The following is a 14,929-nucleotide window of genomic DNA, read 5'->3' as shown; positions in this document are numbered from 1 at the left end:
GGGTAAAGTCTGTGGTAAAATTAAGTCTACCCACGTTAGATCTTGTGAACTTCACGGCCGTTAATGATTGTGAGTGAATAACGGAACCAAATTTTAACCTGCTTTATTTCAGTGTCACAACCCTTTTCGAGCTACTATGCCCATGATTTATCCTCAGCCTGCATTTTTGGATGGTCGATGGAAAAGTTACACCCGGAGGGCTGGCCGCCCAATCCGAGACGTCTCGGCACTGGACACGGGATGGGAGATTTTGTGTCGTCAGCTACGCATGCGAGTAATTGACTCGTAACAGAACGCAACTGTGGAGTACGCCAGCAGTCAGATGATACGCCTGGAAACCTGAGAACCTTGTATTAGTTTAGTTCGTCGAGAAATACCGCAAGACTTTCTCAAACACCTGGAGTGTACATCAAACCAGCGTCTGAATTCCTCGCTGGGGAACCTGTAGGGAAACACAAAGTCTATATCATACATCAATTTCGTCATGCTGAACAAATGTGGTTCCGCCAAGATTTGGAACATAATGTCTCTTTGCTGTCGATGAACGAAGACATGACGCTGGCAGAGACCGTAGGCATCGTCTATTTAGCGGCTCCACCAAAGGCGGCGACAACTGGTATGCTATGCGACAGTCGACTACACAAGTAGGTTGCCTGGAGAACTTCGGAAATGGCGATAGAACCTGTCCTGGAGAAGGCGGAAGTCAGTTCTCTTCGTCGTCTCACTCTACTGTACTGCTACGGGACTTGGCCTGTTTCAGCGCTGCTCGAATGTAGGTGATAGAATCGGAAACATTTACGCCAGATAGTGTTACACCGACCACCCAGAGCATTGTGACCGCCGAGCTACTATCGATATAAACCCGCCCAAGCGGTAGCAGCGTCACCTGGCGAGGAACGACTGCCAGCCTGACTCGCGTAGTACCACTGAGCGCAGGATTGGGAGGCGCGCGATCCGTCAGGGGCAGACAGTGAAGGCCGGGAGGCTCGCCACGGGCATTTCGGAAACTGCGCGACCTGTCGGCTGTTCGAGGAGTGCTGTGGTGAGTGCCTTCACGTTGCAAAACCACGGTGAAACCACGGCCAGATGTCGTCGGGTTGGCCGGCCAGCCCTCATTAGACATGTCGGACGCCGTACGCTCGGCAGATTGGTAAAACAGGACAGGCGTCGAAACAGTGGAAGAAATGACATCACGTTTAAATCCTGAGCAACTACAAGAGTGCCTGAACACTCAGTGTACCGAACATTCGTACCGAAGGGCCTCGGCAGCCTACGACCCATGCCTGTGTCAATGTTAACGCCGCAATATCGCCAGTTACGAGTGAAACAGGTGCGTGACCGTTGGCACTGGACATCAGCGCAGTGGCAAAGCATAGCACGGTCTGAGCAATCCCGATGCCTTCGTCTTCCACAGGATCAACTCCTTGCCACCTGAACTTCGCGCCGCAGACAAGCTGGCAGCGGCTCCATTACACTCTGGGGAACATTCACGTGGACATCCGCGGGTCCACTGGAGCTCGAGGAGGGCGCCATGACGGCCAAGGACTATTGTACACTGGTGACAGGTGTTTCCCGACGCCTGGGGCATTTTCAGCAGGATAATGTGCCAGGAATGTGACGGAGTGGTTTGAGTAATACAGTGGTGAGTTCCATTTGATGTGCAGGACCCCCCAAATCTCCAGATCTGAACCCGATCGAACACATCGGGGCTGTCATTGAACGTGGCATAAGAGCTCATGGCCCCCCTCCCCGGAATTCACAGGAATTAGGTCACCTGTGTGTGCAGGCCTCACTGCTTCTATGCCACGACGGATCGCCTCTGCTGTCCGTACCACAGATGAACATATCGGCTATTAGGTACGTGGTCATGATTCTCTAGCTCATCAGTGTATGTGGTACACTCTGAACTTCGTGACATTTTTATGGAGTGTCTCTGAACTTCTGGAACTTCAGGTGCCAGTTCTCACTATTTCTTCTATTTCCTTGTGGAATTTAGCTATTTCGGATACAAGGATCAGGCGATGTAGGTTGTATTACGTGACAATCAGTAAATACTGCAACTGAAAAACCGTTTGTTTTATGAAGCTTCGATGCAGATTTTAACTGCATGCTAGTGAGGGACTCGAACCTGCAGCCTTTACCTTTTCCGGAAAAAGACTTTACCGGCTGCGCTATCCTGGCACGACTTAGTATCTGCCCTCATAGTCGCCTCTCTCCTGCCCTGGAAACTTCATAGAAGCTCTGCTACACACTTTGTGGGACTAGCAGCTCTTGAAGGAGAAGATACTGCGGGCAAATGGCTTGGCCACAGCCTACCATATTGCTCCCAACATGAATTTGACTCTGGAGTTGACTGTGCGTTGATCTGAAACCTCCATGCGGACCAAAACTGGAGAGAAGTCGTGGATGAAACTGCAAGGGCGGGTCTTGCCTCTCGTCGGGTTAGCTCACAGTCGATACTGTATTTGCCGGCCACAGGCAAGCGGGCCGGTTCACAGTCCCGGTCCGACACGCAATTTTATTCTTGATTTAAATAACGGAACAGTGCATACGTTTCGTGTGTTTTCACGCTCAGCCCGACACATTTCGAGAATTTGTTCTCCTTATCAAGATCAAGTATTTCTATATATATGTTATGCGATGTTTATGTGAAGATACGTTGTTCTGTTGCCTCTCTTCCGCTAAAGTCGTCTCTTTGCGGTTTCATCGCAATCGCGAAATTGGACAAAATATCTTGTGTTTTTTTTACATGCTAATCTTAGAAAATAGTATTTTTGTCTGTCCACCCACACATTTTGTGACGCCTTCATTAAGCAGAAACAAACACATACAAGCCGTCACTCGCACTATTTGCGAAATCAGGATATGAGATACCACAACTGGGCTTCGAAAAAGTTTAAAGTTTCAAATCGGCGCACACTCCGCTGAAGGGTAAAAATCTGTCATGTTTATTTATTGTTGTGAAATTTGCAAGCGATCCCAGTGTATCGAAGTCGTAAATGCCATTGGGCACCACATGACACATCTGCGATATCCACTGTTTTTTCTCACAAGAGAAGTGTGTGGTCTTCGTAGGGCAGAACTGCATGAAAATGTGCTTTAACACAAATCGCTCACGTCGGAAACAGCGTTATCATCCAGTACCATGCAAAACTGCCCTTATTGTCACGAGAGACATCTTAATGATCACCTGTCGAAGGTCTAAAAGAGAATTTTTGGAAGCGCGAAGAAAGAAAATATCCGTATAACAGGACTCAAAAAGAAACACTTTTAAATGTCGTGGCTTATTTCCGTATTTCCCTCTGCTTAGAATATTTACGTTATGTGAACAACAAACTTTTTCTGCTGACGTGATAGTGGTTGTCAGCTATTGGGTCTTGAAACTGTAGGTGTGAGATTTCAGTGAAGTTGAACAGAACAATTGTAAGTGGGCTATTTAGGTTTTTATGTTGATAACGTCACGTAACGCTCTGTACGAAAATCACTGGCTGCTCTGTGTGCAGTCTGTGGCTGGTTGGCATTGTTGGAATGTTCGCTATTGTAGTGTTGGGTAGTTGGATGTGAACAGCGCGTAGCATTGCGCAGTTGGAGGTGAGCCGTCAGCAGTGGTGGATGTGGGAAGAGAGATGGCAGAATTTTGAGAGCAGACGATCTGGACGTGTGTCCATCAGAAATAATAAATTTGTGATACTAGATATCATGTATGATGAATTTTGAACATTATTAACCTAAATAAATTGTTTGTTCTCTATCAAAATCTTTCATTTACTAACTATGTCCATCAGTAGTTAATACCTTCAGTAGAAAATTTCAAATATCAAGAGTCTAGGATAAGGTAGATTGCTACCCACCGTAAAGACAACGCGCCAAGTTGCAGACAGGCATAATTAAAAGATACTTACAGTTCATCTTTCGGCCTCAGCGACCGTCGGAAAAAGAGTAAAACACTCCATTGATTCACACAAGCAAGCATACCTAACGCACATATGGCCGCGGTCTCTTTCTTCGACGAAGACTGGCGTGGAAAGCTTAAGTGTCCTGTCTGCAACTTAACGTGTTGTATTTACGGTAAGTAGCAATATATGTTTTCTAGCATTATTGATATTTGCGCTCTGAGTTTCTATTGTTTGAAATATCAAATAGTTAATTCATTATCTGTGGAAGTCTCGTTGCTGAACGCTGAACTGGCACATAAATTGGTTTGTATATGTATACGGTCTTACTGTTGTCGATTAACGAAAGAGTGTCCCTAGTTAATGATATGGGTTTAATTAACATTTCTGAACAACATATTCGCACATTGCGAGCAGAATTTTGGTGATACGATAGGGGGCAAACATTTACTATATAATTAAGCTAGGGTTTCCATCTGCTTCGTCTCGGCACCAGACCACCAGACGACGAAAATACTGAAAGAGTTTTAGCTTTCAAGCACGTTTCAATGTCCCGCCAACGTCATTAGATATGGTCATCTTTCGGAAAGAACTGAATGGAATGCCCTCGAACTTGGCAGAATCCTCTATTCGGGAAACGTGAAATGTAAATTCCTGTAATGATATCCGCAGCACCATAACCTATGTACATGTCAACGAACTACAGACACAGAAAGAAATTAATTTCGACGATATCAGATGCGTTAATAAATCTAGAAAACTGAGGAGTACAGTGTGAAGAGAGAGTAGTCAGAAAAATGGAGTATAAAACATGCATTCATCTGACGAAAATTTTAGTTCTACGTCTGCATGCGTACACGGAAAAGAAACACGAAGTGCGTGGAAGAGGGTACTTCCCGTTTACCATGGATTAGGGTTCCTTCCCGTTCCACTCTCGTCTGAAGCGCACAAGGAACGGTTGCTTAAATTCCTCCTCCTCAGCCGCAATTAGTCTGATCTTTTTTAATGGCCCATAAGGAAGCGATACGTCGTCTCTCTCTGGTGTGTTGACAGATCCCTCACTTAGTACTGTCTCTTGGACAAACACAGTGCGAATGACTTCATAATCTAAGAATTGTGCTGGGAGTTGTCCACAGTGTATTTTATATTGCCGTCTTATGCATTCAGTTACGAAACTCAGCTGCGTTCATAACAGCTGCAACTCCCTAATTTGTCTCATTATATAAAAGTGCAAAAGAATCAACATTTCATCTGTGAACACTACGTATATTGAAGTCTTCAATTGTAGCAATTGTTGGCTTTCTGTATGTGTAAGATCAGATTTTGTTCCATATATGGTTGATAATTCTTGAACTTTAATTTACTATTAACTAAACACGTACAATAAATTCACATATAATGTCGACTTAGACGTTAGACTTTATGATCATCATGGTCAAGTGCTTGGCAATTATTCTATTACTCTCTGAATAAAGCAATTGTTCCCGGTCACAACTGACGTGTACTTACGCCATCAGACATCCTTCAGGAACTGCCAGACCACGGGGCAGAGCCAACCCACTGATGCTCTCCTTCGTATTTATATTTCCAGGAGACCATACGCTCCTCCCCCGTGTTTGCTTCAGCGGGTGTTTGCCGCTCTGAATCACATGTGTGCTTTTGTCGCTACGCGATTCACGCACGCTCTTTTATGACAGGATTAACGTTGGCCTCACAACACTTTTTCTTTCCTGGTGTCCTCTCGCCAAACGAACCATACTCTTTGCCGAGATGTGCTGACTTGAGTGAATCAACGATACAGATGGGCGGTAAAGTAGGTGCAAGCATAACGTAGGCGTCTCTTCACAGAAGCAAGACCAACCTGCGATTTATGATGAGGGCCAACAGTTTTTGATGGCCACAGGGGCAACAGTGTGGATGACAGACTCATCTAACCTTGTAACATTAGCCAAAATAGCCTTTCTGCGCTGGTACAGCGAACGGCTGAAAGCAAGGGGTAACTACAGCCGCAATTTTTTCCGAGACATGGCTTGACGATGAGGACTTCAACTAGGGTGAAATATTACGGAGGCGAAATAGTCCCCCATTTGTATCTCCGAGTGAGAACAACTCAAGAGATCTCGTCATCAGAGCAAACAAAACTGACATTCTACAGGTCGGAGCGTGGAACCTGGTAGGCTAGTTGGATAACTGAATAAGGAAAGTTGATTGGTCGAGAATTAAAGAAGTTCGGTAGGAGCAAGAACATGACTTGTGCACAATACGAAATGAAAAATGTATAAAAATGCATAAGAAAATAGAAATTAGGGTAGGTTACTATTAACAATATAGTGAACGAATTATCGTAGCCAAGACAGACACGAAGCCAACCAGAACCACACTAGTACAAGTTTAAAAGCCGTCTAGATGCACAGATGATGAAAAGATTAAAAGAAGATGTAATAAGATAAAGGAAATTAGTTGAGGGAGACGAAAATTTAAATGCGATGTGTGGCTGGGATTCGTCAATAAGAAGAGGAGGAGAAGAAGATTCACTAGGAGAATGTGAACTAGATGAAAGAGTGATTTTGCACAGCCAATGATTTTATAATTGCAAATGATTCGTTTAAAACTCATTAAAGAAGATTGTATACGAGATAGAGACCTGAGGAAATGGAAAGATTTCAGCTTGGGTTTGTAATGCTAAGATGTAGAAAGGAGATTATTTAACTGTAAGGCATTTCCAGGGGCAGATGTGGATTCTGACCATAATTTATTGGTTATGAGCTGCAGAATAAAACTGAAAAACAGGCAGGAATTTGAGGAGATAGGAACAAAGTCATAAGTTATATGCGAAAATCTTTCTGATAGCTCTGACAGGGGATCTCTTATACTGCGAGTTCTGTGCTTTTAATTTTTTGTGAAGAGGTAGTATGGACCAAAACAAGAAAAAATTGTCTGGTGAATATCGGCTCTAGATTGCATATGTTAACAGCTATGTGCACTTGTTCGGCAGATGTGTTTCACATGAGCAAAGGTGAACAAATGCTTATAGCTCATAAGGTTTGCGCTTTAGAGTCCGTTTGCCAGACAAACGTTTCTCGTTTTGATCCATGCTATCTCCTCTCAAATATGGGAAGCTTCCTGTTTTCTTAATAAAGATAGTTATCCTACTTTTTTTAGACATTCGAAAGCGGACTTCGTCGTAAGACTACGGTACCTCGTTCGGTTTCCTCGACACAGTAGTTTCAGTTCGGATGAAAACTACGTGATGAACAGTGAGTCAAGGTAACAGTACCGCGGAATCCGTGTAAATGTAAGCCTCCATGAGTGGAACACCTGTTGCTGCGTCCGTTGGCTTAAGGGCGCCCGCATTACTAGCTAACTCGCAATGACGACGTATCGGACCTACCTGATAACGATGCGTGTACGGTACTTCAGCACCTACAACGCGAGTGCTGGCTTTTAAATCCTAGCGGTTGATGTTTCCGCTGTAAGTCTACAATGACGAAGACATGAGGCAGTGCACACGAAACCGTTAACGAGCGTGGGACCGCCGTAAGTCGGATTCGACAGAAGATATTTTCTGGGGTGCTTGTCCATTTAGAATGTATTGAATTTTCTTCGGAGCTCCCATTTAAGTGCAATATCCGATGGCTAAGGTACTTGTCCAGAAATACATGTCATTAGTGATAGCCGACTGGCGGGGTAGTGAAAGTTGCCGTGTCTGACTATTGACGTGTGACCGGTGACACATCAGTGTCGAGTGAGATTCATTATCAGCTCTGACACGGTTCGTATTGTTACATTCTTCCGCCTTCTGCACCATCTACAAAATCCTTGTCTGTGCTGCGCTCACATCTATTTATGTTTGGTCGAACGAACCGATTTACTTTCGTAGGAAAAATTCATCGAGGGAGACACCAACTAACGTTTTCTACATGGATATCAACTACACAATTACGGAGCTCAGGGAGTTAAATGTAGGATAAAGCGGCACAACTAGAAATGGTATTTCAGCAGCAGCGAGGCTGATACATCAGAAACTGTCAAGATGAGCTTAACATATTAATATTAGCGCACACACACACACACACACACACACACACACACACAAAAGCCACTGATTTAAGAGACAGTTGATTTGTTGGATACAGACCGCTCATGTCGTTCGGGCGAACCGAATAATTTTGCGGTGTTGATAGTGTAGATGATAATTGGACACCGGTAATTACATACCTAAATCAAAAACTCGCGTGGGCATCTTAGTTTGTGAAATTTATTCCAGAGTTAGGGGTCCACAACTTAATACCACGTCCGAGATAATAATGAGGCTCGAATAACGAACAAAATTCTATGGAATATTTATTTACTAACGTCAACCAGCACAAACAAAAGCAAGTATCTGATGCATGCAGTTATAGCTGCCATTAGTGTTGCCATTACACTGTTACTCAAAAACGAAAATACAGTGCCATATGAAGTAATTCAGAGCTATAGTTGTCAGACGAACAATTTCTGCCGTTTAACAAAACAAGAAAAAGATGACCAGTAAACATCTGTGCTAATGTGCATATCTTAAGAGCTATCAACAATTGTCCGTCTTTGCTACTATGAGACAGATCTGTTCTACTGGGCAAGTGCTCTTAGTTTTTAACGTATGCATTTGAGGGTCCATGTTTACCAGATAATTTTTTCCTTTACTGGTCAGTACTACTTATTCCCAAAGTACGGATGCAAAGAGCTTGTAGCGGAAAATGTCCACTTTTAGATATATCAGACCAATTTCCCTTGTAACGTTCGACCCAGTCGTTTCAGGGTCGCGGTCACTAACGTCAAACTGCTACAACTACACTACACCATCATCCTCTAAAAAGTTTGTGACATCATCACGGATTTGTCATTTATACACAGTGTGATACAAAACAATACAGACTCTGAGGAACTGTAAAGTGTGTCCTGAGGAACACATTCATGATAGGAACCCGTGTCTGGAAATGTTTCCAACGACGCTACAGAGCACCAAAGTCATAGGCGTCGGCGCCTGCCAGCTAGATCACCCCTTAGACAGCAAACGTAAATACTTTTTGTCACCTAGACCTTTGGTTACGTCACCTTTCAATAATTTTACACGAGTTTCTCAGTTAATCATTAGTTCTGTTCAACAATTACACGCATCAGGTTGCGAAACGCAATACGACTGCTACGATAGCGAATGATTTGCCATACGCTGAACAGCGTGTGGACATGAGTGTGGACGATTTCGCCTTCCGCACTATCTCACGTTTGTGGCAAGTCCCTGTGTTATCGCGGTCGGTCACCTGTGCTTCCTGTCGGATAACATTTATGCCCGCGGGAAAGTCTCTAAGCCGAAATTCATTGCGTGTAGCTTCGCACACGAGGCGTTTCACTACTTCTGACTTACAGAAGAAACGCAGTATAATTTCTTAACCACTGCACCACTGACCCCGAAGACTGAAATTTATATTCGAGTACTGGTCATGCCATTTCATTCCTCCTTCATACAAGAGATGTTAGATTACCGTGGTATTTTAATGCTAAAGATACAGTACAATCATAAGCAAAACAACGTTGGTTAGGTAGGAATGCTTATAGCTACCTATCTGTATTTAATGTGGACGACCGTTTACAATTAGCAGGCGTTACGCCGACATACGTAACATTTGTAGACCACTAAAAGGTAACGAGTTCATTAAGTCTGTAGCGTCCCGAAGCCCTTGTTCATTGCATTTAGGAGGACGGCGGTTCAAATCTCGTCCAGATTTAGGTTTATTGTAGTTTCCCAAAATCGCTTAAGGTGAATGACGAGTTAGTTTCTTCAATAAGGACACGGCCAGGATACTTTTTATTTCTCTTTCCAATCCACTTTGATCTCTGCGTCCAATAACGGTACGTTAAAATCTAATCTTGCTTCTGCCCTTCAACAGGCGATCTGAGTGCAATGTTTCTATGTGAAATGACTAAATAAAACAAATGTAATCAACATTACGTCGAGTGTTTCTTGAGTATCTACTCAAGAAACACTTGATATCTTATCGTTTATTTTAAAGCTGATTTTGATGAAGTATGAACAAAGTACGTTTTGAGAATATACGAACTGAGTCTCTGTGACATTTCAACTGTGTATGACGAACCCAAGTTTGGACTTTAACACAAATGAGTCCGTGTGATGTTTTACACCAGACGCATGGAAATAGCTACATAGTCGCAATTGCTCAGCAGTGAAAAAGACAAAATGAAAGGACATTCTAATATAAGAAAGGACAGACAATATGGTATATTATTGTAATTCAAAAGATTTATTCATCTGTGGACCTCGCAACTAAAATAGTGGAAGAAATTTTGGCAATGTATTGGAAGTTGAGCTACTCTTGTCGACAGTAGAATGAAAAGCAACAATCCAAATCGGAAATTATTTTGGTTTTGCTCGTAGTGATCGATTTAGGTTATAATAACTACCATCAGACAAGGAACACTTTAGTCAGAAAACATGAGGTAGAATGTATCAGTGACGGATACTTTACGGTATTACAAAGCAGCTCGTCTTGGTCAGATGATGGCTATTTTAACAGAAACCTGCCAACACCAGCAAAATAAAAATAAATGGAAATTTAGATTGCTACTTTTCATCCCTATAAGATATTGTAGTCGCTTGTTTTTCGGTGTCTATGTCTTGCAACCCGATATTGCTGCCAACATAGACCAGTGTTTCTCAACATTTCGAGAAAGTTATCCCTGAGTGAAATCAGTGGTTACCTTGTACCCCTTCCCCTCCCGTCTGCCCCCCCCCTCCACCCCCTCGTATCATCGATGTAAATTAGCAGCCAAGTAAACGTTAAAATCAAAAGAATTTTCTTGGGACACTTTTCTTCTTAAAATGACGAAAGATAAATGATTTTTAATTTTTGTTGATGTTCTTTTAGCCCATAAACTAATGAGCCGATTGGTACTGCTTACTTTAAAAAAATATTTTTATAAAGCGATGAAGCAGTTCTCAGTCCATCACGAGTAATACCTACAACTCCTCAGAAAAGAAAGCTAACTAACCAAATTGATGGTAGACAGTTGCTTCCTCTGCTCCACTCCTCTACCTAAAGACATTTGCGTGAGCTATACCCCGCACTCCCAATTTGTGTCTTCTAAATTACAATATATGGACTATACTTGGACTTACTCTTTCCAAATCACTTGACCGTAGGACTCATTACTTTTGAAATGACAGAAACTTTGAGACTTCATTTTGCCAAAGCATTGTCTCTGACCACTTTCAGTTTCACTACTACCGTTGTTATACAGAGCAGGCCCTACAACAGGATAGTAATTATAACACAGTTCCGTTATGCAATTCATTAGTTCATTTATTCTTGTGAAGTGAATAATGAAGCAAATTTCTGGTCTATTGCAGCAACGTATTACAACAAGAGAAGGCCTTTTCAAAAGATATTCAAGCATACGTGATATATAAGTATCAATTCTACCGTCATAGACACTGTACACTGATGATCCAAAACATGATGACCACCGACTTAATAACTTTTTTGTCCGTTTGCGAAAGAAATACACCATTGGTCTGTGTATCGGGGAACCGACAGTTTGTGGATGTACGTGGCGTCAGACATCTATGCGCAGGTCGTGTAATTCGCGTAAATAATGATCCGCTGATTTGCGTACGCGGTGACGGCAGCCGATAGCGATCCAGATGGGTTCCGCATGATTTACATCAGATGAATTTGGTGGCCGAGACATCAACGCGAGTTTACTATTACGCTCCTCAAACCACTTTAGCACGATTCTGACTCCGAGACACGGACAGCTGTACCGCTGAAAGATGACATCGCCGTAGGAGAAGACACAAAGCACGAAGGGATGCAGGTGGTTCGCAGTTATCAGCGTGTCGTCGATTACTGGCACAGGTCCCATGCAGGCACACGAGAATGCCTCCCACTGCTGCCACCAGCCTGCGTCTGTGTCACGCTGCACGTTTCGGTCCCCTCGATGACGGCGCTTGTGGAGACGACGACCGACCTAGAGAAGCAAACATGTGACCCAGCCGAAGAGCCGGAAAGTTTACACTGATCGACGGTCGAAACCCTATGGTTCTGCGCCTATTGCAGTCGTAACTGACGATGTCGTTGGATCAACAGGTGAACACATAGGGATGATGTGGTGCGGAAATCCTTGAACAATGTACGATGAACGGAGTGCTCCGAACTACTTTTGCGTGCATCAGCATTTTGCTTTTTTGCAGATGCCGATCTATCCTACTTTACGGAGCAGACAAGCCTCCGAACTCCACGTTCTGCCAAAGAGTCGTGGACGTCCAACCATATAACGCATAGTGGTAGCTGGATTGTCCTTCTATCCGTTGATAACACACGACAGTAGCACGTCGACATTCGACCATCTTCGCCGTTCTCGAGATACTCGTTCAGAGGCACTGCGTAATAATAATCTGCCCTTTATCATAGACGCCCATCTCAATGGATTTCCCCATTTTTCAGCCCCTGTCTTCGCTGGGGTGATCCCCATCAGTGTCTGCGACGCTTAAGTACACTTGTTACGGAGACACGCCACGTTCCCGGATCGCCACCAGGTGCCATCGAACGTCGGTGTGCCGACCGGAGTGGCCGAGCGGTTCTAGGCGCTTCAGTCTGGAGCCGCGCGACCGCTACAGTCGCAGTTTCGAATCCTGCCTCGGGACTGGATGTGTATGATATCCTTAGGTTAGTTAGGTTTAAGTATTTCTACGTTCTAGGGGACTGATGATCTCAGATGTTGAGTCCCATAGTGCTTACATCGATTTGAACAATTTTTTTTTTTTTTTTACCGTAGGTGTGGGCAGTGATAACTGTGTTTTAGCTGATAAGCGCATATCTATAGGAAGCGGCGTATTTGAAGGAGATGTTCATGCATTCGTTTGACAAACTGTAATCTCCATCACATCGTGTGATAGATTCATGGTAGAATTTGACAAAAAAAAAAAAAAAAAAAAAAAATGATGCAAAAAGTAAAAAATGGCCAGGCGTGAGTAGGACGTGCTCCGAGGGTTCCGTACAAACTTAATTCTGTGTTCATAGACAGTTCATCCACTGTGCGAATCGAGAATCTCTCTGATTTTTGCCCGTCACCGACATTAATGTTGGCAAAATATCGGTCTTGGTGATTCTAAGACACTAGGGAAAGTTTTAATTTCATGTTAGAAGTCAGATATGAAATGAAAATTTTAGTGTATGTCAAGTTATAAAAAATGCGTAATTTTACGACTTTTTGCTTCAGCTGTACTGTGAAACCCTGCTTCTTGTCAAATTCGATGCTTCCAGCTCAACTGGAAATTCTCTAGAGGCTTTGATAAATGAGTTTTCGAGTATAGAAATCTGACACAAATGTATCTCTTGATTGCATTGCCAAAGAAGCTAACGTTTGTTACATTGCCAAGGGATAATAGACCTTATTATGTGTCATAAATTATAGCTTGGTAGGCCAACCCGTTCCTTATAAAAACGGGTCTTAACAGTGGGAAGGACGTACAGACAGACAGACACACGGGGAGACACAGAACAAAGCGATTCTACCAGGGATCCGTTTTCACTGATTGGGGTAGTGAAAACAAGCATACATAATTATTTTAACCTATGTAATCAATATTACAGTCTTACTAAATGCCGGTAATGGTAACTCTATTTTAAACATCATTTAATTACAACCGAACCCTTTTGTTTTTACTCCTGAGAAAATCACCGTTTATTCGTCAGGAGGTAAGAACCCTCAGGTCGAGAACACGGGATTAGCGACAGGCACGATGGATGTAGAGCTATGTCCACCTGGGGACGTCTGCCGGCAGACAGTTCTCTGTCGGCTTCGCTTACCGGTCGTGGCTCGCGCTGGCTCTGGCGAATGAGACGCGACAGGCGTTCCGTGCGCTGCGAGCAGGAGAGTGGCCTGCGCGGGGGCGGCGGGGGCGGCGCCGTCTGCGTGCGCCACGTGTCTGCGCGCGCCCTCACGGCGGCCGGCTCCGCCGCTGGCCGGGGGGCGGCGCCGTCGGGTTCGTCGAAGCGCACGCGGCGCCGGGGGCCGGAGGCGGCGCCGGCGCCGGGGGCGGCGTTGCCCAGCGTGGACAGGGGGACGGTGCGCGACACCGTGGCCTCGCCGCCCGTGGGCGTGCAGCCGAAGCACTTGAGGTTCATCAGGTCGCCGATGCTGCCTCCCGGCGAGTGGGGCGCCGATCCGGTTGCCGACGCCGCCCCCGGGCGCAGCCTGGCCAGCGCCGGCGACAGCTTGTCCAGATCGGGTAGGCTGGAGCGGCGCCGGAGCCCGTGCCGCGCCGGCTGGTGGTACGTGGGGGGCGGCGTCGGAGGCGGCTGCGGTGAGTCTGGCGACGGGGACAGCGACGACTTGAAGGCAGACATGCCCGCCTGCAGCGGGAAGAACAACGCCCACTGCGTCGTGTGCTCCTCTTCTTCCATGGCGCTCTCCGACGTCACTGGTGCAACTCCGGTGTCAGGAAGACACGTGTACGCTGGACGTCTTCAACTTCCTCACAGCGTTGTATTAGGATGTTTGCCAATATAATTTCCAGTGTAGCGTGCAACACTCTTTGGTGGGTCTAGACACCAACAGCACGTAACCAAACTACTCGCACGAAGCTGCTGACGTCACTTTTGTTTTATTTCGTGTCATACATTCATTCCGATTTATCAGCAGCAACAGACATAACTAAGGGTCTACAACGGTTCTCTAGAGATACTTCTTGGGTCCCTACTTCTCTAGGTTCAAAACAAAACTACAGTTCCGTAGCTCTGGTATTTCAGTTTATGTCCTGGAGTGGTGGAACGCTGCACTAATTTCTGTCCTAGGAATAGTCGAACTGCCGCTCTCTAATTTTGTCACTATTCTTCGGAAACACAGTACTATCTGAGTCACTGTTTTCTATGGCCAACCGTCAGATCACAAATATGCTTCTCTGCCACAGATCATACTTCGAAGAACAATTGGCTGTCCTTTACTGGCACACTAAAATTCACATTCAGTCGAAGGAT

At 44.7% G+C, this 14,929-nt stretch overlaps 1 protein-coding gene across 1 annotated transcript; it reads right to left on the bottom strand.

The window, feature by feature from the left end:
* Positions 1-409: 409 nt before the first annotated feature.
* On the bottom strand, positions 410-14,420 carry LOC126305263 (uncharacterized). Its single transcript, XM_049992033.1, has 3 exons — positions 13,952-14,420; positions 13,760-13,861; positions 410-442 (listed from the first exon to the last, which is right to left on the bottom strand). The coding sequence occupies exons 1-3, from the start codon at positions 14,354-14,356 to the stop codon at positions 410-412; spliced, it is 540 nt and encodes a 179-aa protein (XP_049847990.1). The 5' UTR covers positions 14,357-14,420.
* Between the last annotated feature and the right edge of the window lie 509 nt (positions 14,421-14,929).

This window comes from Schistocerca gregaria, unplaced genomic scaffold (assembly GCF_023897955.1).
Source record: "Schistocerca gregaria isolate iqSchGreg1 unplaced genomic scaffold, iqSchGreg1.2 ptg000304l, whole genome shotgun sequence".
Taxonomy (NCBI): Eukaryota; Metazoa; Arthropoda; class Insecta; order Orthoptera; family Acrididae; genus Schistocerca; species Schistocerca gregaria.
The sequence above is the reverse complement of the archived record's forward strand: the minus strand, read 5'-3'. Positions and strand labels throughout refer to the sequence as shown.

Coding starts and splice junctions, on each gene's coding strand:
- LOC126305263 (XM_049992033.1), bottom strand. CDS start 14,356: ATGGAAGAAGAGGAGCACACGACGCAGTGGGCGTTGTTCTTCCCGCTG. Junction 13,862..13,951: donor CCTCCGGCCCCCGGCGCCGC/GTGCGCTTCGAC, acceptor TGGCGCACGCAG/ACGGCGCCGCCCCCGCCGCC. Junction 443..13,759: donor GCCAGCGCGAGCCACGACCG/GTAAGCGAAGCC, acceptor GTTTCCCTACAG/GTTCCCCAGCGAGGAATTCA.